The following is a 23,190-nucleotide window of genomic DNA, read 5'->3' on the forward strand; positions in this document are numbered from 1 at the left end:
GTGGTTTGATTATGTATCGAGTAATGTTAAGTGCATGAGAAATCCAAGCTTAGTATTGCCCGTTGTCTTCCTATCACATGATATTGATCAGACTTATAGTCTTTGCATATCCCGTTTGTCTTTGTGATTCCTTGTTTCTTAGTTACCAATGGTTAGGCGGATTCCCGTTCTCCCTAGTGTCTTAGTTTATTGATTTATTCCATCTTATTAGTAGTATTTTAGAACACCATTTTCCATTGATTTCGAACTAGCTTAGGTTTAAGATTGATTAGCAATTACTCTCGTTCCTCGTGGACCGAACCTTTATTTGCCATTGTACTTGGTTATAGGGTGTTCGTATAAGTATTGTTTGATTGAGAGTTAGATTGTAGTGACCGATTTAACCCTTGTCACCTTCTTTCTCAATCTTCAAAGGACAACTCTTATTCTTCAGATTAAACCCAATTACAATTTATTTGATTAATCAATTCACGAATTGAAGACATTAATGAAATGTAATTGCTTGAAAATCGTTGCGAAATTGGGGTTGCGGTTTTGGTTGATGTGTATTTTTTTTGATTGAAATAGAGTTTGTTTGGCTGCGACTGGGGTGGCTGTGGTGTGGCCAGAATCGAAAAGGGGAGAGAAGGGGTGGGAGGCCGCCGGCGCGCCTGCCGAATCTGGCCTCGGCGGCAAGGGGGTTTGGCGGTTAGGTGGCCGGAATGGGCTGGCTGGTGGTGGGCTGGTGGCAGCATGTTTTTTTTTAATTATTTTTTATTATTTTTTGGTTTTTTTTTTATTTGACAATTAATTAAATAATTTAGAAAGAAACCAATCACGAGCTGCCACGTGGCATTATTAGCCTTAATGACTGACGGTGTTAATGTCCGTTAGTCATTAAAGGCATGTTGTGACATTTACCAAAAACTCAATGGTATTTGGTGTATTAGAAAATTTTGTGTGGTATACAGTGAATTACGAAATAACTCAATGGTATACGGTGAAAAATCCGTTTCTTCTTTTATAATTTGGGCGGGGTAGTTTATAAATGTTACGCTTATAAAAACCGTAGCGTTTTGATTTAACGCTACGGATTTTAGATTAACCGTAGCCTTTTGTTTGTTTTATTGATGTAAAATTACTAAAATATTGCTATGATTTTTATATTAACCGCAACAAATGTGGGGTGGTAAAAGACAATTTTTCTACTAGTGGTCGTAGACTCCTACGCCTCGAGCAATCTACTGAATGATGATTTTTCACGCATTGGGAAGACTAATATGAGATAGTTTCCACGCCTCGGGAACCCTATCGTTAGCTCCTATGCCTCGAGCAACTCACAAGTGAAAGGTGACAAGTTTCCACGCCTCGGGCAACATGTCGTAGATTCCTACGCATCGAGTAACTTACAAGTGAAATTCCATACTGCGGGAATAACACTAAATGTCCACGCCTTGGGACGAAATCGCCGACTTCTATGCCTCGAGAGGTGTGCAACGATTGAAAATTTTCCACGCCTCGGGGAAAACTTGTCTGATAATAAAAATTACAAGTCTCTATGCCTCGAGAAACTTGCATTGTGAATCGTCCACGTCTTGGGACACAATTGCCGACTTCTACGCCTTGAGAAGTGTGCAACGATCGACAATTTTCCACGCCTCGGGAAAACTTGTCTGATAATTACAAGTCTCTACGCCTCGAGAAACTTGCAACGTGAATCGTCCCCGCCTTGGGAGATGATCACTAGGTCTTTAATAAATGTCTGATGATGATTATTCGACTGTACCTAAGACTTGCAAAATAGAATTTGCCAAAGGACTCGTATAAACAGTGATTGACTTGACCAACTGACTTGACACGACATGACATGTGTATGACTTGTGACTGTGTGTATATGTATGGTTTGAGTGTGTGCGCAGACACAAACAACTGAAAATGCAAAAATTTCCGTCATTTTTTGTCATGAGTGGAGGGTACTGACTTTCTCCCAAGAAAGAAAGACGTGAAAAATGAAATAAGACTTTTCAAACTTCCCTCAATAAAAATTTTGAAAATGTTTTTGAACTTCCCCAAAAGAAAAAAGATGGAAAATAAAAGAAGTTTTGTACTTCCACGCCGAGAAAATTTTGAATTTTTTTTTGAACTTGCCCTAAAGAAAAGACATGAAAAAAGGAAGAAGTTTTGAACTTCCTCGTTGAGCAAAGCAAGATGGCATGGATTTTCTTCATGTCAAATTTGAAAATAATGTATGCACGATGAATGTTCGTAGGCCAGGAGGCTAAGGACAATTACATCATGTGACATGATCAATGAATGCACTTAGGTCATGAAGCTAAGCACAGTAGTTTGTTGTCTATTTATGTTGCTTAGGTCAGGAAGCTAAGCATCATATAGTGTATGAAAAACAACCTTGATGAACGTTGCTTAAGTCTGGAAGCTAAGCATGTATACAATGGTGATTGTTAAGTATTGCTTAGGTCAGGGAGCTAAGCAAGTGTAACAATGACTCTTAGCTTGATGAATGTTGCTTAGCTCAGGGAGCTAAGCATAATATGTAATGTATGCAATAGTGAATATTACTTAGGTCAGGAAGCTAAGGAAGTATTCATTGATGTTTTTGGACGATGATCAATGGCGTTAGATGAATATTATCGTGAAGCATGCATGGTGTGGAACTAGATTTCATTATAAGGGGTTCCTAAGGGAAGGAGGATATGGCCATGAATATGTGAATGAAGTGTGTGAAAGTGATACTAAGGCTGACTACAAAGGCTATGGTGACGGAAATACATGTGAGAAGAGTCAAAGATGATGACTCTTTAGGCTAGGTAAACTAAGTGATGTGGTTTCAAGCCCCTAAGTCTAGCTCTAGATGGATATAGGGATGAGCATTGGAAATGTTTTGACTTGATCATATATGAATGAATGTGGTCGCACATCAATGTGAGGTTGCCTACGTATCCATTAGGAATCAGGCCGAACGTAGCTCTAGCCGAACTTTGCACAAGTGTATGTACACCTCAAAGAGGTCTTTCAATGGTTGTAATGTAGTTAAGGCCGATGGTGTAAAGAAGAAAAGGGTAAAAGGCTCAAGACCCGAGATAAGCCCCCCAAGATGTGTAATTGAGTTTTTTGAAATTTGGAATTTGCAAGTTTTATTTTTCACTTTTTTTTTTGCTATGAACTTTTGTTCTTTTTATTCTTTTGAATCAATGTGGGCAATCTCGGATCATGCGGTCCATCACTCGCTTAGTATTCATGTTTCTCAGGCACGGTACCAAGCACTCGATGAGAGACGCAATACGAGACGTGTTCATATTAAAGACATTGGAACACTTTCCCTTAGACATTGTTTTATTTTTTCTCTTTTTTATTTATTTATTTTTTTTTCTTTGAACTTGCTTTTGAAAATTACACCAATTACACCCCTTCCCATCCCAAGGTTAGGTGAATGTGGGTTGAATAAATGAGGCCAAACGTTAGACGAGGCTCAAAGTGGTTAATGAAAAAATGGGATATGTGTTTGAATGGTAAAAAAGGGAATAATGGGTTGCAAAGGGTGCCTCAAATCATTGGTGTACCTTGTGTTTGGTTCAGCAATTGATTTTTTTTTTAATGCAAAAATGACATGATTGAGATGTAAAGGAAATATGCTCATTTTATTAATGGAAGAAAAGGTGAACAAACTAACAAAACGCTCAAACTCAGAAAGATACTACGCTAGACTTGAATAGGGGGAAGGGGATATAAATGAAAAAACAAATCATGAAATCTTGTGCTGAGGCTTCATCTCGTTCCTTGTCTTCATCACTTCTTGCCGCCTGGAGAGACAGGAAGTTTATTTGCATCTACTAGATCTTGAATAACGGCCTTCAAATGCCAACATTGTTCGGTAGTGTGGCCTCTTCCTTGATGAAACTTGCAGTGAGCATTGGGATTCCACTTAGGGCTCCTTTGGTCTAATGGGTGTAATTAGACCTTAGTTATAAAGACAATCAAAGGTAGCATCATAAGTCATTCCCAAAGGAGTGTAAGTTCTCCTTTTCCTTGAAAGAGGAGTGGTAAGGGCTGGTACTTCATTGAGATCGCACTGGCCTATATTATATTGTTGGTAGTGTTTCTAGGCTTGGAAGACGAAGAAGAAGGAATGTCGTTCTTCTTGTTTTTCCAAGTGTTGTTGTTATTATCGTTACCGCAACCAGTTTTCATCAACTCATCCTCGATGTTAATACCCTTTAGATAAGTTTTTGCTTGAATGTTACACTTGTAACGATTCATAAAACTCTCAGTGACATCTTCCCAAGTATACTTGGGATCCAGAGAACAAAACCATTATAGGCAAGCATGCTCCAAGGAGAGAGGGAACACCGTAAGGAAGAGTGTTACATCCAATCCCCGAAGAGCCATGGTTGTAGTGAAAAAGCTTCCAAATGGAGTCTTGGGTTGTCAGTAGGTTTGAATTTTGGCATGTGTACAGTGGGGAACTTTTCAGGGATCCTGTCCTTTACAACCAAAGCACTGGAAGGTTGTTCCACGTAGATGACATCTTCAGAAATTTGGCTCACCTTTTCTTTTAACCTTTTGATCACTGTAGCATGAGTGACGATGTTTTGTTCTATGGTAATAACCTTGGTGGTAAGGATTTGCATCATAGCAGAAAGTGCCTCGATGGACTTGTTAATGTTCTCAATATCTTCTTTAGTGGCCATTGGAACAGACTTAAAGTAGTTTGAAGGTGATAAATAATGTGGAGATGACGGAACTTTCTTTGGACGCCTCTTAGGTCTAAGAGGTTGTTGTGGTAGTGACTCGAATCATACCAATCTACCCCTGCTCCTTGACCAAGTACTGTGAAATAAAACAAATTCACTTCATGGTTTGACTCACCGCTAAAATAGGAAAGAAAGGGGGATAGATAGACATTTGAAAATAGGTGAGAAAAACTCAACTCATTTTTATTATGACGGAAAAAAGGGACGCATGCATGAACCTAGTATACGATCATAAACGACATGGTTCACAACTCGAGTCGAAAAATAAAGTGTGTGGATTGTAATTGACTCGTGAGTGATTAGGTGATGTTATATGACTCGTGGTGTGATCGCATGGCTAGACATGTAAACAATAACAAAACGACTGACGCGAGGACCAAAATAGCACGGAAGACTAAAATATGAGCTGACTGGACTATTCCCTGGGTACCGCGCCATGGTACAACTATTGTGGCAAGGCAGACTATACCGTGGTGCGGTATAGACTGCTGTGACACGGCAACTTTTCCGTGACACGTTAAGCAATTTCAGGCTCTGTTTTGTGCATTTTTCCATTTTTTTTTCAATTTTAGAGTTTGCGCTAATTACTAAGTGAGTACGGTCCATTGGCATTCATTAGTCGTAAATTAAACAAAATCAACCAACACCATAGGCAAAGAACGATTATTAAGGTTAGGATTAAACAATCAAAGATGCACACGTAGGGCACGTAGTCACAATGATTCAATGAAGTTCGTAACCTAAGGTGAAGTTCTATCTTCGACTATGGTCAAGCTTATTTGGGTGTCAAAAGGGTACCATGGTTAAGAGTTTGGACGCGTTAGCAAGGCAGCCTCCCTTGAGGGTGTATCCCAACAGGCGGCTCCGCAAGTTCGTGATGAAATCGAACTTGACTCCATGGTTTGGGTGGATTTAATAACTCGGATGAACCCTTATTGTTATGAACGTTTTCAGGTTGATAAAGCTTAAATCCCTCGGGGATAAAAGTATGCAGAACACATATGGTTTTCAAAAAAAACGAAGGAAGCTAATAACGAGAAAAAGAAAAACCACTGGAGCGTTTTTAAGACTGTCGTGCCACGGTACAAAAAGCTGCGCCACGGTACTTTAATTTGTGAAGTGGCACGACAATTTTTCCATTGTGCGACATAAATAAAAATGCAACAGTGCTTTATTTTTTCGATCGCGATCAGGTTATTCGATTTTTCCTACGAGGCGAATCTAAATACAATGTTAAAACGTCAATGCATATGCAAAATGTGCCAAAAATCACAGGAATACGATTCAAGAATCTTGCAAGTCTCATCCACTCATCTCAATTAAATATCGATCACTCAAATCGATAAATAACCAAGAAACCTCCCTATCAGAGTCGCCAAATTGCAGGCGTCATTCGAAGCGCGCCTAATTAAGCATGTGGTGAATATGCTTGGCTCTCTTAGGAAGCGGGATTTGACATATATGATTAGGGACAACGATTAGGGAAAAAGAAAAGTAGGGAGCCGCCAACAAGTTTTTTAAGGAACTTGTAAACCGTTCACGGATCATTTAAGGCAACCACGATAAAGGGACAACGATAGGCAACAACGATTGACTTGTGAAGGTTACACCCCCTTCATAATCCATGAGATTACTAACTCCATATGGTTCGGAACTATGAAAGGAGGATTGGGGATGATGGTACGAAGTAAGTCATGGAGTCACATTCGCCTGTATTGGCCTCTACTCGATTCTTATTGTGAAAAGTATTTCCTGCGATCTCAAAGGCACACAAACAAAGATTCAATTTGCTCCAAACTAATATTAAGTTAAATTGGTTGAATGTTAATGCACACATATAATTCTAAATATCGTGATCAATTGATTAAACAATAAGATTAAAAAGGATCCTAAACCTGTCATCCAAATTATCTTATTAAGCGTTATATTCAATTACATATTCTCTTTAACAAGAAATATGGTGATCATAAATATAATAAAAATCAACATCAACATTGGAAGCAATTTAACCATAATAGTACCGATTAGTATATGAATATCATAAAAAAAATCGTTAGAAATATAATAGTAACAAAAGGAACATGATTCCTTACTTTAATTGCATTTGCTTGCAACTATAAAACAATAAACGCGTTAGTAACTTCAAGAAAAATAATAAACAATCAATGGAAATTAAATTAAATTATAGTAAGGTTGATTTGGGGCCAAACCCTCAAACAGTACGGACTCCGGGGAGAGCTTAAGGGATGTATTGTGAGAGAATAGGGAAGGCTAGTGTTTAGCCTAGAGCATAAGAGAGAAAGAGAGAATGATTTTGTCTAAGAGAGGATTGCCCCGAAACTAAGAAATCAGCTTCGTATTTATAGAGGAAATGAGCAGGGTGATGCATGAAACCCTAAAATTGAAATGCGCCGTGGAGAAACCCTAGAAAATTGCGGCGTCACGGCAGAAATTGCCGTGATACGGCAGAGATTGCTGTGGCACGACATTTCTGCCGTGACACGGTAACTCTGTTTTCTAGAATTGCGTCCAAATTCATTTTAACCTTTTACTTAACATTTAAGCATGTGATAAATAGGCGTCATTTCAGAGTTCCAGACCTATTTAGGGTTTAATATTTATTAATTGGGCTTAATTAATAAATAAAACAAAATGAATTAAAAAGGGTTTGGGCTAAAATGGTGGTTGGACTATGCTTTGACTAAACATTAAGGGGCCGTTTGGTTTGCACGGGGTAAACGGAATGGAATGAACAAAGGGAATGAAATGGAATGGAATGAAAATCCCTCAAATGTAGTATGTTGTTTGGTTGTAAAAAACCAATGGGAATCACTAGATTCACCACCACCACACCCACACACCCTCACCGCGTTTTCGAAGGTTGTGGTGGCTGGACGGAACCCTAACCCCCATCTCTACCCCTCGCCGCTCAGACCTAACCCCTCCAACTACACGGTGGTTGACTTAGAAGGGTTTCTAGGGTCGGGGTGGCATTTTTGAGGAGAGGGGGTGGCGTTTTCAAGGGCTATGCGTGGGTGTGGGGAAGGTTTTCCGGGGAGGAAAGGTAGTTTCAGGGGGCGGCGAAGGGTTAGGGAGGGGCGGTGACTGGTGCGACGTGGGGATGGCTGGGATTAGGGAATTTTTTCGAGGGAGTTTAGGGGATGGCCGACGAGGGGTGGTGGAGTTGAGGGATGGCCGGCGAGGGGTGGGGGAGGTGCGGCGAAGGGTAGGCGGTGGTGCAGTTTTTTGGTGATGTGGGTAGGTAGGAGGGTTGTGGTATGGTGGTGTGGTGGTGGCCAAGGAATGGAATGGAAATACCTTGGGGGGGGGGGGTGGGGAATGAACTTGAAGGGATTTAGGGGAATGAAGGGGGAAAGGGGAAATGGAAAAGTAGCCTAACAAACAACAACAAAGGGAATGATTCCCGTCGATTCCCATTCCCTTTGTTAAATACTCCCAATCAAACGGCCCCTAAGATTGATCTGTTGACTGATTTGTAAGCTGTGTTTGACTGAATGGGGATTTTAAGCACTCTCGAGATTAAATACACGACCCGACCAATAATGGCGGTGAAAGGTTGTTCATCATCGGGTTTAGTTTTGGGGTGACATTTTTAGGTGTCTACATGGGTGCACATATATTATTTCAACAAGAAGGATTTTTGGAGATTTGTTTTCCCTAACAAGTGCTCTTGGGTGCTTAAGAGGATTCTGAAATGCAGAAATGTTGTTGAGACTGTTGGTGGATGGGATAATATTGTTGAAAGAGGAAAAATGCAGATCAGAAAGTTATATAAGTTTCTAATTCCTCATGCTCCTAAGACAGATTAGAGAAGAATTATTTGCAATAATAAGGCCTCACCTAAGAGCGTATTCATTACTTGGCTTATTTTTTGGGATAGACTTGTAACCAAGGATAGATTAACCAAGTGGCATATACCTTGTGATCCGATCTATTTCTTATGTAATGTTGTAAATGAGAGTGTTGCTCATCTATTTTTTTACTGTTATTTTTCTAAGAATGTTTGGAAGCAAATTCTGGAGTTACTTGGCTTTTTGAGACCTGTGTAGGGATTTTAAGTTGAAAAGCAGATGGCAAGTAAAATCTACAGGAAAGATACAGCTAGAAGCAGGCTCTATGCTATGTGTTTTGCTGAAGCCATTCATGGTATTTGGTTACAGAGGAATTCTCTAATCTTTACTAGAAGCTGCAAGTCTTCTACTCAAGTTTATAGAGATGAAATTTTTAATGTAGCTTGTAGATGCACTGAGAGAGATAGGAAACTTTAGCTTATTTAATCTTTTTGTCCTGTTCCTAGGCTTGGTGAGTTCCCTTTTGTGAAAGTGCTTTCTAGTTCAGTTTTGCTAAGCTGGGTTTGTTCTAGTATTTTGCTAGCCTTGGTTTTTGGTTTGCTTGTCGGGTTCAGGCACCCTTCTTAGAAGGTGGTCTAGTTCCCTAAGTACAGTTGTGTTGTTCTTTTTATTTTGGTGAATCCTTCCTAGAAGGTGGCATCATTATATTAAGAACTCTAGGTGTTTGGTTGCCTTCTTAGGCTTGTGTAGTTGGGGGGTGCAACTTAACTTGCTATAAGTTGTACTTGTTCTTGATCTCTTTTGGTAATAAAATTTTGATTTACCAAAAAAAAAAAAAATTTATTAAGTTGCACTTTTTCAAGTTTTGCTTACCTGTGTTACTTGGACTCGGGTACCCATGTTCGACATGGGTATATGTCCAAGTGTCTGACTCGGCTATTTTGTGAAAAAAATTCTATGATTTTACTAAAATGAAGTATCTAAGTGTCGAGAATCCGACATGGGTACTTGAGGTAAAATGAAGAGTCAATAACTCCCTACTTTCTGATTACTGAAATGTCATACTTTCTACAATTTCTTACATCTACTAAACAATCACTAAGAGTTACTCTAAATTAATTTATCAATAGCCTCTGCTCATTGAGTTATACTCCATTGCTTACTCCTGGTGTTTCTTCCCCAACTCTCTTTCTTGCTTTCTTTGCCTATAAAACAACCATAAACTTTATCAGAACAAATTTAAATGGTGATTATATCACCACTATGGCAACTTCAAAGTATGAATTGTCAATAATTAACGTCAAACTATGGTACAACAAAACTATTAGAACATGTAAGCATGATATTATTTTCAAGTCAGATATCGCTGTTGAGAAACATGTATAAGCAAGACCAACCTCCTCTTCCCAATTGGCACGACTAGTAATAATAGACATAAGAACCGATTGTGTCAAAGCACCAACCATAATTCCCATCCAAAGGCCTCTTCCTCTCATTTGATTCCAGAATCCTAATGCAGCCGCAACTGGAATTCCAACAAGGTAGTATGCAGCAAGATTCACGTAAGAACATGTACGTTGCCACCCACACCCTCTAGCTACACCTGAATGTTGCAACATCGTATCAACAGCATTTAGTCAGTCGTGTTTTGCATTCTTTACAGATAATATCATTACAGAAATGAGAATGTGGCCAACTTTGGTAAAAATAAAGAATAAATAAACAATTTCTGATGCCAATGTTATTATTTCCTTAACAAAAGTTTGTAAACAGCAGAAATTTGAAAATAGATACCTGAAAGAACTACCTGCATGCTGTCAGATATGACGTTAACACAAACCAAAGGTGCCATAGTGGTGACATAATCTATAACTTGCTTCTCATTGCTAAAACAATATCCGAACACTCTTCGAGTAGCAAAAAGAAAAGAGCTACAAATCAAACCATTTGCAACTCCCATTGCAACAGCTCCATAGGCTGCTATGCGAGCTGCCTGTGGGTTTCCTGCCCCAAGCTCATTGGAAATTCTCGTGCTGTAATTTAGTCATTCAGACCCATAAACAGAAAAAATATTGCTCAAAAGTTCATTGGTAATGCAAAATATAACTTAAACCTGACAAGAGAATGTTCTAGGTATTTCTCTTTCATTACACACTATATCTAGAATATGAGCAAGAACTTTTTTTTGTCTAGTACACACCTTGCAGCTGCTGAAACTCCATAAGGTATAGCAAACAATGTTGAAATGGTTGTCAAGCTAGTAACAAATTGCACAACAAAAGGGCGAGTTACATTTACTAGGAAAAATTGAAAGAGCACCGAGTTAACATACAGAGAATACAGAACAATACCACACAGAGAGAACAGAAGTTTCAAGTTCTGGATTTGGTAGGAATCCTGATAATAAAATTAGCAGCTCGAATGACCACCACTCTAAGCTGCATAGAGATTAAATCATAATTAAAAGAATAGTTGTAAAAATTTATTGAGTGCACTAGAGAGTAAGAGATATAAGAGAGGTTACCAAAGCATTGCAGCAGAGGGGATAGCAAATCGGAAAAAACTCTCCTATTCCATGGAACATTTCCAGAGAGATTGGAGAGCGAGTAGCTGCACACGAGGGAGAGAACATCATGTACAAAGCCAGAAATATTGCATTTAACCAATTTGATATACCCATCGCAATAGCACCTCCAAGATTGTTAAGCCCAGACTTGTATACCAAAGCCCAGCAAAGGGGTACATGCAGGAGTAGGGTACCACAGGAACTTATAAACATAGGCATGACCAAACTTTGGGATTGGAAGTATCGAACCAAGGGATCATAAACAGCATAACAAACAAGAGTGGGCACAAGATATGTCATAAATCTGCCTGCTTCATGTGAAATGGCAGGATCTTGGCCTAAGAAAACGAGAATATTCCCCATATAAATCCATATGACAGAAAGGGGGATGCTGAATAGAGTGAGAGAGAATATGGCAGTGTATGTTTGAGTTCCTAGTTTCTTGTACTGCTGCGCTCCATAAGATTGCCCGCTTATAGTCTCTAATGCACCTGACATCCCTAACTATGATCGAACAAACACAATTACCTGAATTACGTGAGAATTCAGAAAGTTAGATGATCCCACTAGTATAAATTATGTAGACAGTAAAAGTTTCCCCTGCTTAGTTGCTTACTAGTTACTACTACACTTATTTATTCAAGTAGCAAACATCTTCATTATAGTGTTTAGTTGCTTACTAATAATGTTCTGTTTTTCTGATCAAAATTGTGAATCGCACGCTGGAGTACTGGATACATACTTTGAAATTCTACCACAACAGCTTTAAATATATTAACAGTTCAATTTACATGAATATCTTTCTTATAGTTCCTTATAGAAGTGTAATAAAACTATTTTTTTGTAAAGATTTCAAGAACGATCAAGCAATACACTTTAATGAGTATAGTCGGTACAGATATTGGTTAAAATGGCAATAAAAATCAATTATAAAGACAACAAATATTTGATTCAGTATGAGTAATTCAATAGTAAGGAATGGCCATAAGGAAAGAGCAAGATTAATAGCAATGCAATGTCATCAGTTCAAGACTTCAAATACAGTATGTTAATATTTTCCTCCATCAACTCATTTTGGATTTTGACAATCCACCATTAGGACATATAAATCACTAACTATTTATACAATTCATTGTTACAAAGTACATAATAAACTGAATCGTTAAACTCGACTGTTTCGAACCGATCCAAAAAGGAACGGAATCGTTAAATACCCGTTTTATGGAAACCGAAAACCGACCCGACCCAATTTTTTCTAACCTGAAACTGAACCGAATTTGTGCGAACCGTTACTAACCCGACCGTTATCAAGCCAAACCGTTACAACCCGAAACTGAAAACAACCCGAACCGATTACGTCTGAACCCAATAGTAACCCGACCCATTCTAAATCGAAAACCGTTTAAACCCGGCAAAAATCCAATAAACTTGAACCGGTCTAACCCATAACCCGTTGTGACCAAACCGTTTATAACCCGTAACCCGTTATGACCGAACTATTTACGACCCGTAACCCGTTGAGACCGACACGTTACGACCGGTAACCCATTATGACTGAGTCGTTTACAACCCGTAACCCAATATATTTATGATTTGATCCGTTTCAACCACTACTCGATAAAACCAACTTATTTATGACTTAACTTAATTATAACATGACCCGTTCCTACCCATTATCTGACTAACTCGATTCGATAATAATCTGACTCGATTCTAACTAAATATGATTTGGACTGAAACCTGCTTCAAATTGGGTAAACCCGTTTTCAAACCGACCAAGTTCTATCCAAATTGATTATGACCTGAACCGATAATGATCGGGTCCCGGTTTCACCCGATCTGTTTTGAACCGAAACCCATTTTCAAACTGACCCGGTTTAACCTAAACTGATTATGACCCAAACCGATTACAACCTGACCCAATTAGAACCCAAACTATTTTGAACCGAAACCCACTTTAAACTGGCTAAACCCGTTTTCAAACCAACTCGGTTCAACCCAAACTAATTATGACCCGAACCAACTACAACCCGACCCGATTAGGACCCGACCCGAATAGAAACTGCAATAAAAAAAAACCAAACCGAACTGACCCGATGTTTTTCAAAATCGACCCAAATCGACCCGCTTATCATTTCAACCCGTTATAAACCGACCCGTTATAACCCGAAACTGGTAAATCCAACCCAAATCCGAACTGTTTACCCAAATTGACACCCCTATATGTGATCATGTTATATTCAATTTGATACTGCCTCCGTCCTCATAATTGTGCTTTTAGACTTTTAGATTAGGCCAAATTAGAAAATAACACCTGTTAAAAGACCGTATTTTGATTTTAACACCTTAACATTTCAAAGTTTTATTATAACACCTACTAAAAAATTAAAATTTTGGTTTCACCACCAGAAAACGGATTCCGTGACGGAAATTTTGCATGGGCCCCACAAATTAGCTTACCCTCCAAATTTCTTCCTATTCATTTCGACTATCACCCAAAATAGGAAAATGGTAGAAAAATTATGAAAAGTGGTCCACCTAAATTATGTATTAATGCTAACTGCCCAAAAAACTGTCTCAATAAATGATTAAATTTAACTCAAATTTAATACTCAAACAACAACAAACAACCCCTCAAAAAATAAACTTGTTCATCATCTCTCTCACTTTCTCTCTCCTCTGCTTGTTCAACGCTCTTTTACAGAGCTGTAGAAATTTGCTCTAAACCAGCTTTATATACTGTTATTTTTCTGGGTTTTTGTTTTCTATTAGCAAAATCGATCGAAAATTCTTCAATTGCAGCAGATCATGCCATGGTAAAACAGTAAATTACCCATTTTGATTCGTGGATTTGGGTTCGCGTGGGTGAGCTAGGTGAGTCGAGAGTTTTGGTTTCGCGGTGTGATGAGTTTGTGTTCGTGGTGGTGGGTTCGTGGTTCTGGGTTCGTGGTGGTGGGTTCTGGATTTGAAGGGTGGGTGTTTCTAGGTGGCGTCGGTGGTGGTGCTAGGTCGTTCTGTTTAACTTTGGTGGTTTTGTGGGTTGGTGGGTGGTGAATCGTGGGTTAGGTGGGTGGTTCGTGGGTGGTGGGTCGTGGATTTAGGTTCGCGTGGGTGAGCTAGGTGAGTCGGGGGTTTTGGTTTCGTGGTGTGATGAGTTCGTGGTTCGTGGTGGTGGGTTCGTGGTGGTGGGTTCTGGATTTGAAGGGTGGGTGTTTCTAGGTGGCGTCGGTGGTGGTGTTGTCGCCGGCGAAGCAAGCAGGTCGCCGACGATCTGGGGATATTGATTACGATTGATAATCACTGGATTGTGAAATTGATTTTCTAAAATCATAGAAAGCACAAATAAAAGTTAAAAACATCTTACTTCAGAATGTTCAATGGAGGAGAGAGGTCGAAAGCTGATTCAATGGAGGATTCAGAATGCGCTTCAATGGAGGAGAGAGAAATGGAGGGGGAGGGGGGTGGGGGGAGAGAAGGGGGGTGCAGTCTGTGGAGTGACTCAGTGAAGCAATTTGGGAATGTGGGTGATAGTCGAAATGAATAGGAAGAAATTTGGAGGGTAAGCTAATTTGTGGGGCTCATGCAAAATTTCCGTCACGGAATCCGTTTTCTGGTGGTGAAACCAAAATTTTAATTTTTTAGTAGGTGTTATAATAAAACTTTGAAATGTTAAGGTGTTAAAATCAAAATACGGTCTTTTAACAGGTGTTATTTTCTAATTTGGCCTTTAGATTATTATAAAATTAGAGGTGTCAAAAATTGCCCCAACCTGATTCAAAATGAACTAATTTATGACAATATATGCAAGGAGCCAAAGAATAATAATTTATCATGGCTAAAACCCGAAATCACCCAGCCCAACTAACCCGACTCAAACTAGACTGATAACCCAAATCTGACACCTTGGATTTATAAATTTCAAAAGTAAAGAGTGGAGAGAGAACCATACCAAGAGGCTAAAGCCGGTGACAGCAGCAAGAGAAACAGCAAGGGCAGTACTAGAGAGGTAAAGCGGGCCGAGATGACCCACCATCATCAATGTAACAACTTGAATCATGTACTGTGACATCATCACCGCCACCAATGGACCTGCCACCCAACTCATTCTTTTCATTTCCTCTAATATTTTTTTCCATCCTATTTTTATTTTTATTTCATCTCTTTCTTTTTCAATCTCGTTTAATAGCAATTCCTCTTCCATTCTCTCAATTCACTCTGTATTGTAGTGAAATGCTGAAGTTAGTTTGCATTAACCAACTTGAACTAACCCATATTTTATGTATACTTAAATAAGTTATTCTTGTTTGACTTGTGATCTTGGGTCGTCGTCTGATAACACTAACATAATTGGAAAGTTTAGATCAACTAGTATATCCCAATTAGATTGCACAAAAAAATAAAACAAATTCCCACTTGGATTAATTATTATCTTTCAAGGCTTATGATATGAAGGTCGGGATCATTGTAAACTCGCATTTCTAAGATAATGTTTTTAAATACTACTTACATAGAGTAGGTGAGACAAAACTTTAAATAAATCGAGTATAACAGATAATAACGTGCATTTGTTGTAAAGTTATCGTAATAGAATTAATTTTTAGGCTTTGGCGACAATGTTCTAAGTTATTGCACTAATTTTATAATTCAAATCCTCATTTTTATATTTAAATTTGAAAGAATATTATTGTATAATATGGCAATAGCTTATTGTTTACGCTACATTTTAGTTCTTAAAATTAGAGTTGAGGCCTCGAGAGTTCAAATCTTATAAAATTTTTATTTTTAAACTTAACTAGGGTGGCTAACGCGTGTCATGCGCGCGCCATAGCTAATCTTGTTCGAGAGCTTTTTCAATTGTTGGCTACATTAATGAGGGAAAACATGTAAACAAATATTTTAGGGGTATAATTGTCCGCACACAATTCTTAATAGTTTTTTCTTTTTGTAAAAAAAGACAATTAACATTAATGAAGGCAAAAAAAAAAAAAAAAAGTTGTGTTAAATTGTGACTCGAAATCTAGAAAGCTGACTTTGAATGCATATATCTCTCAAACTACTATTGATTTTGAGGTGATTCAAGTTGGATATGATAGCTTGTTTCAAGAGCTTTCCGACGGTAGGTCAAATGCCCAATTCCGATAAGAAACGAGAAAGTTATGGTCGTTTTACGAAGACTTGACGAATTTGGAAAGTTGCGACGAGGTTGCGAGCTATAGCTCTATGCGAGTGAGCTATAGCTCAACCCTATGAAGACTTGCAGCAGGCTTGAGCTTGCTGTTGAGCTATAGCTCGGTAGTTCGGTTCTTCTAGGATGATTTATGGAATATTTCCTAAAATTATATCTTTTCTATGACAACTATTTGAGTATATTTGTGGAACAATATAGGGTTTTTTTTTTTAATTAGGGTTTTCTTGTGTTATAAAAGGACCTCTAGTTGATCAATTAGATCTTACCTTTTGAGCCATTAGATTTAGGACTCCTTGTATTATTCTCTCGTTCTTTCTCCATTATAGTAAAGAAGCTCTCGAATCCCCTACACGTAGATTTAGGTCTAATTTGACCGAACCACGTACATCCTTGTGTTATTTGTTTATCTTCTTTATTGCTTTTCTCGTTCATAATTTTCATTGACTTGTTTCGCATTAATCATACTTTGTCAAATTTTGGCCTATGGAAATTGAAGATGAAAGCCATCTTGGTTCAAAGTGGATGTCTGAAGGCTCTTGAAGATGTATCCAAAAGCCTTCGGGCATGACGTTGGATAAGTGGGAGGAGATCGATTTGAAGGGTCTTTCGGCAATTTAATCATGTCTCTCTCCAATGATATTTTGAGAGAGGTTATAAGGAGACGACTGCTACAAGTTTGTGGTTAAAGTTGGACTTACTTTATTTGACAAAGAGTGTGACCAACTGTCTACTACTCAAATCTAGACTTCATGATCTTCGTCTAGAAGAAGGTAAACCGCTTAAGTCTTATTTAGACGAATTCTTCTCTATTAATATGGATTTGCAAAACATCGATGTTGAGATCGATGATGAGGATATGGCTATTAGGTTTTTGTGTTCTTTACTGCCTTTGTATATGCACTTTCAAGATACTTTATTGTATGGTATAGATGATTTGAGTTTGGAGAATTTTAAGGATGCCTTAACCCAGAGTGATGTAATTGACGATAAGTTGGCTAATAAATCTAATAATCCGGCTCAAAATAATGAGTTGGTTGCTCATGGTGGTAATAAGAATTTTGGTAAAGGAAAAGTTTGTAACTATTGTCATATGAAGGGTCATATCATAGCCGAGTGTTGGAAATTGAAGAAGAAGAATGAGGAGAAGTCCAATGAGGAAAAATCCACAAATATTGCCAACACCGACGATGATTATGTTTATGCACTTTAGGGTTATGAACTTCAGGGCTTTGGTTTCTACGATCTCTTCAAGATAAGTGCCTCTTTGAGATCTCACAATGAAACGAGAAACCGTGTTGATTTTTGGTATGGAGTCTATGATAGATTGCTTTTGATTTTTGTTTTAAATAAAGTAGAAATCTTTTTTATGCATTGGAATTTGTTCTAGTTATGCTATTTCTTATCTCAATTTAGGTACTTTTATGTTTCATTAAGTACAATTGCAATTTAGAAATTCTTGATGTAATTTTTATTTTCTAGAATTGCTTAAGTTTTTAATTTGTTTTTGAGATGAAGAAGTGTTTGAAGAGAGTTTGGTCTATTTTGATAAGCATGCTTGGTGTCGGGACATTATACTCTCAATCTAGAAAATGTGATGGTTTTGTATATAGAATTTTGTGTTCGGAGACGCACCAGTTGACAAGTTATGGAAGATGTCCGTTTTGTTGATTGCCTAATGTGAGTAGGTTTATGGAATTTTGTTTAAGGTTGAGGTTCTTTGTTTTCTCATGAGAATTACTTCTTGGTTTTTTGGTTCAAGGTGGAGTTACCTTGTTTTTTGGTCGATTTCAAGTCAAGGTGGAGGTTTGTTAAATTGTGACTCGAAATCTAGAAAGATGACTTTGAATGTAGATATCTCTCAAATTATAAGTTATTTTGAGGTGATTCAAGTTGTAGGTGATAGCTTGTCTCAAGATCTTTTTAACAATAGGTCATATGCTCAATTTTGATAAGAAACGATAAAGTTATGGCCATTTTACAAAGACCTGACGAAACTGAAAAGTTGCGGCGAGGTTGCGAGCTATAGCTCTATGCGAGTGAGCTATAACTCGGCCCTATGAAGACTTGCGGCAGGCTTGAGCTTGCTGCCGAGCTATAGCTCAGTAGTTCGGTTCTTCTAGGATAATTTATGGGATAAATTCTAAAATTATATCTTTTCTATAACGGCTATTTGAGTATATTAGGGGAACAATTTAGGGTTTTTTCTATTAGGGTTTCCTAGTGCTATAAAAGGACCCTTTAGTTGATCAATTAGATCATACATTTTAAGCCATTAGATTAAGGACTCCTTGTATTATTCTCTCGTTCTTTCTCCAATATAGTGAAGAAGCTCTCGAATCCCCCACCCGTGGATGTAGTTCTAATTTGACCGAACCACGTAAATCCTTGTATTCTTTGTCTATCTTCTTTATTGCTTTTCTCATTCATAATTTTCATTGACTTGTTCCGCATTAATCAAACGCAATTACACCCTTATTTCCTAACACTCTGTATATACACATTTTGAAGGGTATAAATATTAGCACACTATTCATAAGAGTAATCGCATACTTTTTATAAGTAAGAAAAATTGCAAATTGTGATCCAAAAAGTGGAGTTAAGACCACTCTCAATGGTGAGCAAAAAAAATGCTCACCCACTCTCTCTCTACCCACTTTCTCTCTCAACAAATCAATTTTGCTCATGGGCAAAATTTTTTTACATTTCCTCTCCCAATGGTGAGCAAAAAAAATGCTCACCCAACACTATCTCTCTCTTACTTTTTCAATACCCCACCATTACTTTCTCTCTCCTACACAACACTTCTTTATTTATTTATTTATTTCATTTATATTTTAACAATGTTACTCCAAATAAAAAAAAAACTAATTCAAATTTGTGTAACTTATTTTTTTTATTTTTGTCTTTTTTATCGTTAAAATTTGTCGTAAAATTAAGTACGTTATATAAAAAAATTATAAAAAAAAGCTCATAATTTTTTAAATGTTTTTATTTATTTTAAAAGCGGTACAATACTAGAGAACAATTACATTTGCAATGTCATGCGTATTTAAACTTAGGAAATAAAATAAACACAACAACTAAAAAATAACTCGACTGCGTACGGAAAAGTAGCTACGCCATAGTACTTGGCTTTATTTAAGTCGTCTAATTTCTCCCTAATTACGTGGCCCGTATCGTTGCCAAATATGTTCGACTAAATCACGTTTCAGAGATAGATGAATTTCTCTGTCACGGAGGGAAGCTTTTCGCTGTAGAAATGCGTTGAAGTCAAAGTTGGTAGGTCGGCCTACGTTGAATTCAAACGGTGGCGTTGTAGATGTTGATGCTGGTGTTGATTCTTGTTGATCTTCATCGTAGAAGGCTCTTAGAACTTCGGCTCGAGTGTAGTTGTGGCGCTCATCTTCAACAATCATGTTGTGCATAATGATACATGCTTTCATTATGTCTCGCAGTATGTCCTCATCGTACGCCAGTGACGGTTTTCGTATTATTGCAAATCGAGCTTGCAAAACACCGAATGCTCTTTCAACGTCCTTTCGAGCAGCAGCCTGGTGGTCAGCGAACAATTTATCTTTTTGAAGTTGAGGGGTTGTGATACCCTGAACAAAAGTTGCCCACTTCGGATAAATACCGTCGGCTAAGTAATATGCCATGTTGTATTCATGGCCGTTAACGGTAAAATTTACCGGAGGAGCTCGACCATGCAGAACCTCATCGAACACTGGGGAACGGTATAAGACATTTAGGTCATTACAAGATCCAGGAATCCCAAAGAAGGAATGCCATATCCATAAATCCTGATCTGCAACGGCTTCCAGTATTAGCGTTGCTTTCTTGTTCCTACCGGCGTACTGCGCTTTCCATGCCGTTGGACAGTTCTTCCATTCCCAATGCATGCAATCAATGCTGCCTATCATGCCCGGAAAACCACGCAGTTCATTTTGATGCAGTATTCTAGCCAATTCATCAGCTGTAGGGTTTCGCATGTACTCGGTTCCGAACTGCTCAATGACACCGGTACAAAAACGTTGAAGGGCAACTCGAGCGGTTGACTCACTGATCCGAACGTATTCATCCACGGCGTCCGCAGCCATGCCATAGCCTAACATTCTTATCGCCGCTGTACATTTTTGCAGAGGTGATAAACCTAACCTTCCAGCTGCATCCCTACGCTGCTGGAAGTACACATCACCTTCAACGACCTTGTTCATTATACGTACAAACAAAGGTCGTTGCATACGAAATCTTCTTCTAAATTGGGTGGTGTTGTACACAGGATTATCGGAAAAGTAATCATTAAACAACCTGGCATGTCCGATTTCCCTATCTCTTCTATTCGTACCCCCTCTAGGTTTTTTTGAAGAGTGTTGGGATTGTGTTTGGGGCATGAGGACAGATGGGTGTTGGTATGTGAAGAGTTCATCAACAAGTTGGTCATATTCTTCAGTATTTGAAGAAGATGATCTTGAACTTGAGCTTGATGATGGTCTAGAATACATCTCGTATTACTATTGTTACTTGATGAAGGGGTGTGGTTGTGGATATGTGCCATGCCTATTATATATAGCAAAAATATCAAATGAATATGTGGTTACAAATCTGAATGACCACACCAAGTAAAGGAATCAAATTTTCAACCACGGAATAGGTATACTATGCTAGTTGACAGTGACAAGTCTTGAGTGCAATAATGTCGGTATCAATGACACAAAGGTAAAGCATTCTGATAAAGTGAATATAGGAAAACGTGGCTGTACAGTGACAAAGATTTAAAGCAATTATGTCGGTATGACTGGAAACTTAAATCAACTTGTTAAACAACTTGTCATTCAATATTGGAAAATCAGAATACAAGTGTACATCTTACATTGAGATTAACCACACCACTAATACAACTTCAAAATAAAAGACTAAATTACGCTTAACAAATAAAAGACTACAACCAATCATGCTTAAAGGCCTTGTAATTTACCCAGTAAAAAATTCTTGTACGACTCTTCTTCAGATGTGAGTGGCGTAGGAGAATTCTTCAGAGCTTGCAACATATCAAACCAGGTTTTCATCTTATGAAAGTCAAGTTCCTCCCTTTTCCTCTGTTCCTTGTCTTTTTCAATTTTGATCCTCTCTTCTTTCAGTATGGCTTCCCTCTCGCGAACTAAAGCGAATTCCTTCATTCGTTCGCTAAGCTCAGACGAACCACTTTCTGTTGGTACTGCTTTCCCTATACGCTTCGCCGTTGCCTTCTTGACACCCTCGGGTCGCTGTAAACCGCCAGATGAAAAACCATCTGTAGGGGTATCCGCCTCTACATCACCTCTGGACCTCTTCCCACTTCCAGCACTACCTTCTTCCTCAGCATCAGAAGCGGCTTTTCTTTCCTTCAAGGACATTGACCATCTTAGCTTTGGTCTCCACTTTGGGTCCTTGTTAAGCATTTCAACCGCGTGAGGAAAAGTGAAATTGCGACCTTGGGCGACATGAAAAAGCTTCGCCGCACTTTTCATACGATCAGCTTCATTGTAACCACTCCCTCCCTCCGGAAGTCTACCTGCTTCATCATAGCAAGATATCCATTGCAGTGTGTCCGCTGCCAACCTTCTCCAATGCGACGTCAGACTCTTAATAGGCCTTGGCGGAATTATATGCGGCTTCTGCGTATGCAAAGTTTGGTATGCTTCGTGTACATTGCGCCATAGGGTAGTTGCTTTTTGGCTTGTACTTTTAATAGCATCCTCGCTAATCTGCAAGTACAACCCAATTAGAGCTTCATCTTCCGCCACAGACCAAACACGGGCAGCTCGTGCAGGAACCTGGTTGGGTTCCAACAAGCGAACTGGTGGAGGAGGATACTGCGGCGTCTCTGGTACGCTTTCCTCTTCGCTCTCATCGAACATTGTGTTACTACCAAGATCAGTTTCAGGTGTACGATCTTCATTCGCAAGGTTTTGTAGGGGAACCTCAGTGGGTGTCTGATGCAGTGGAGGTGGTTGGGACGACATATTGCCCATTCTTTGCAAGAACAATTGAAACTCGGGATTAGTTAGGAAATCATCACTATAACCCGAAAATTGTTGACGGAAATTTGGGTTGTTTGGATCCATTCAAAGATTCTGCATCAAAAATCACATATGTACTACTTATTAAACAAATTAATTTGATAACAAAAATAACAAAAATATCAACAACTTTATAGCAACAAAAATAACATATATACTACTTATTAAACAAATTAATTTGATAACAAAAATAACAAAAATATCAACAACTTTATAGCAACAAAAATAACATATATACTACTTATTAAACAAATTAATTTGATAACAAAAATAACAAAAATATCAACAGCTTTATAGCAACAAAAATAACATATAATAACAAAAATAACATATATACATTACATGCCATACAATATTTAATTTTTCTCCACAAAATAACATATATACTAATTTTAACACATAACTACATGTACATATTAAAACCAAACATATATTAATTTTATTATGTAACTACATTTATATATAGCAACAAAAATTAGCCAATAATTGCAATTTCATTTCGTGGCCTTCAATTTTTGTTTTCCATAAACTTACATATATACTAATTTTATTAAGTAAATACTAAAATACGTTTATATATAGCAACAAAAATTTACCATTAATTGCAACAACACTTTAATAACTACAAATATAGAAATTTATGGACAAAATATAAACAACTTTGTTAATAATTACATATTGCAAAAAATTACATGGCCTACAATTTTTTTTTTTTTTTAAAAAAAATCACATATATACTACTTATATTGTAAAACTGATAATAAAAATTAAATTTTTTTTTTTACCTCAATATGGATTAATTGCAACAACAATA

The 23,190-nt window shown here is 37.9% G+C and overlaps 2 protein-coding genes and 1 pseudogene across 2 annotated transcripts; all 3 read right to left on the reverse strand.

Moving 5' to 3' along the window:
* Positions 1 to 9,577: 9,577 nt before the first annotated feature.
* On the reverse strand, positions 9,578 to 15,548 carry LOC110715048 (annotated as a pseudogene).
* Positions 15,549 to 19,475: 3,927 nt separating this feature from the next.
* Positions 19,476 to 20,819, reverse strand: LOC110715676. The gene has a single exon (XM_021894280.1). The coding sequence runs from the start codon at positions 20,817 to 20,819 to the stop codon at positions 19,476 to 19,478; it is 1,344 nt and encodes a 447-aa protein (XP_021749972.1).
* Positions 20,820 to 21,272: 453 nt separating this feature from the next.
* Positions 21,273 to 22,421, reverse strand: LOC110715684. The gene has a single exon (XM_021894292.1). It carries the CDS (start codon positions 22,419 to 22,421, stop codon positions 21,273 to 21,275), a length of 1,149 nt encoding a protein of 382 aa, XP_021749984.1.
* Positions 22,422 to 23,190: the final 769 nt, after the last annotated feature.

Source organism: Chenopodium quinoa, unplaced genomic scaffold (assembly GCF_001683475.1).
Source record: "Chenopodium quinoa cultivar QQ74 unplaced genomic scaffold, ASM168347v1, whole genome shotgun sequence".
Taxonomy (NCBI): Eukaryota; Viridiplantae; Streptophyta; class Magnoliopsida; order Caryophyllales; family Amaranthaceae; genus Chenopodium; species Chenopodium quinoa.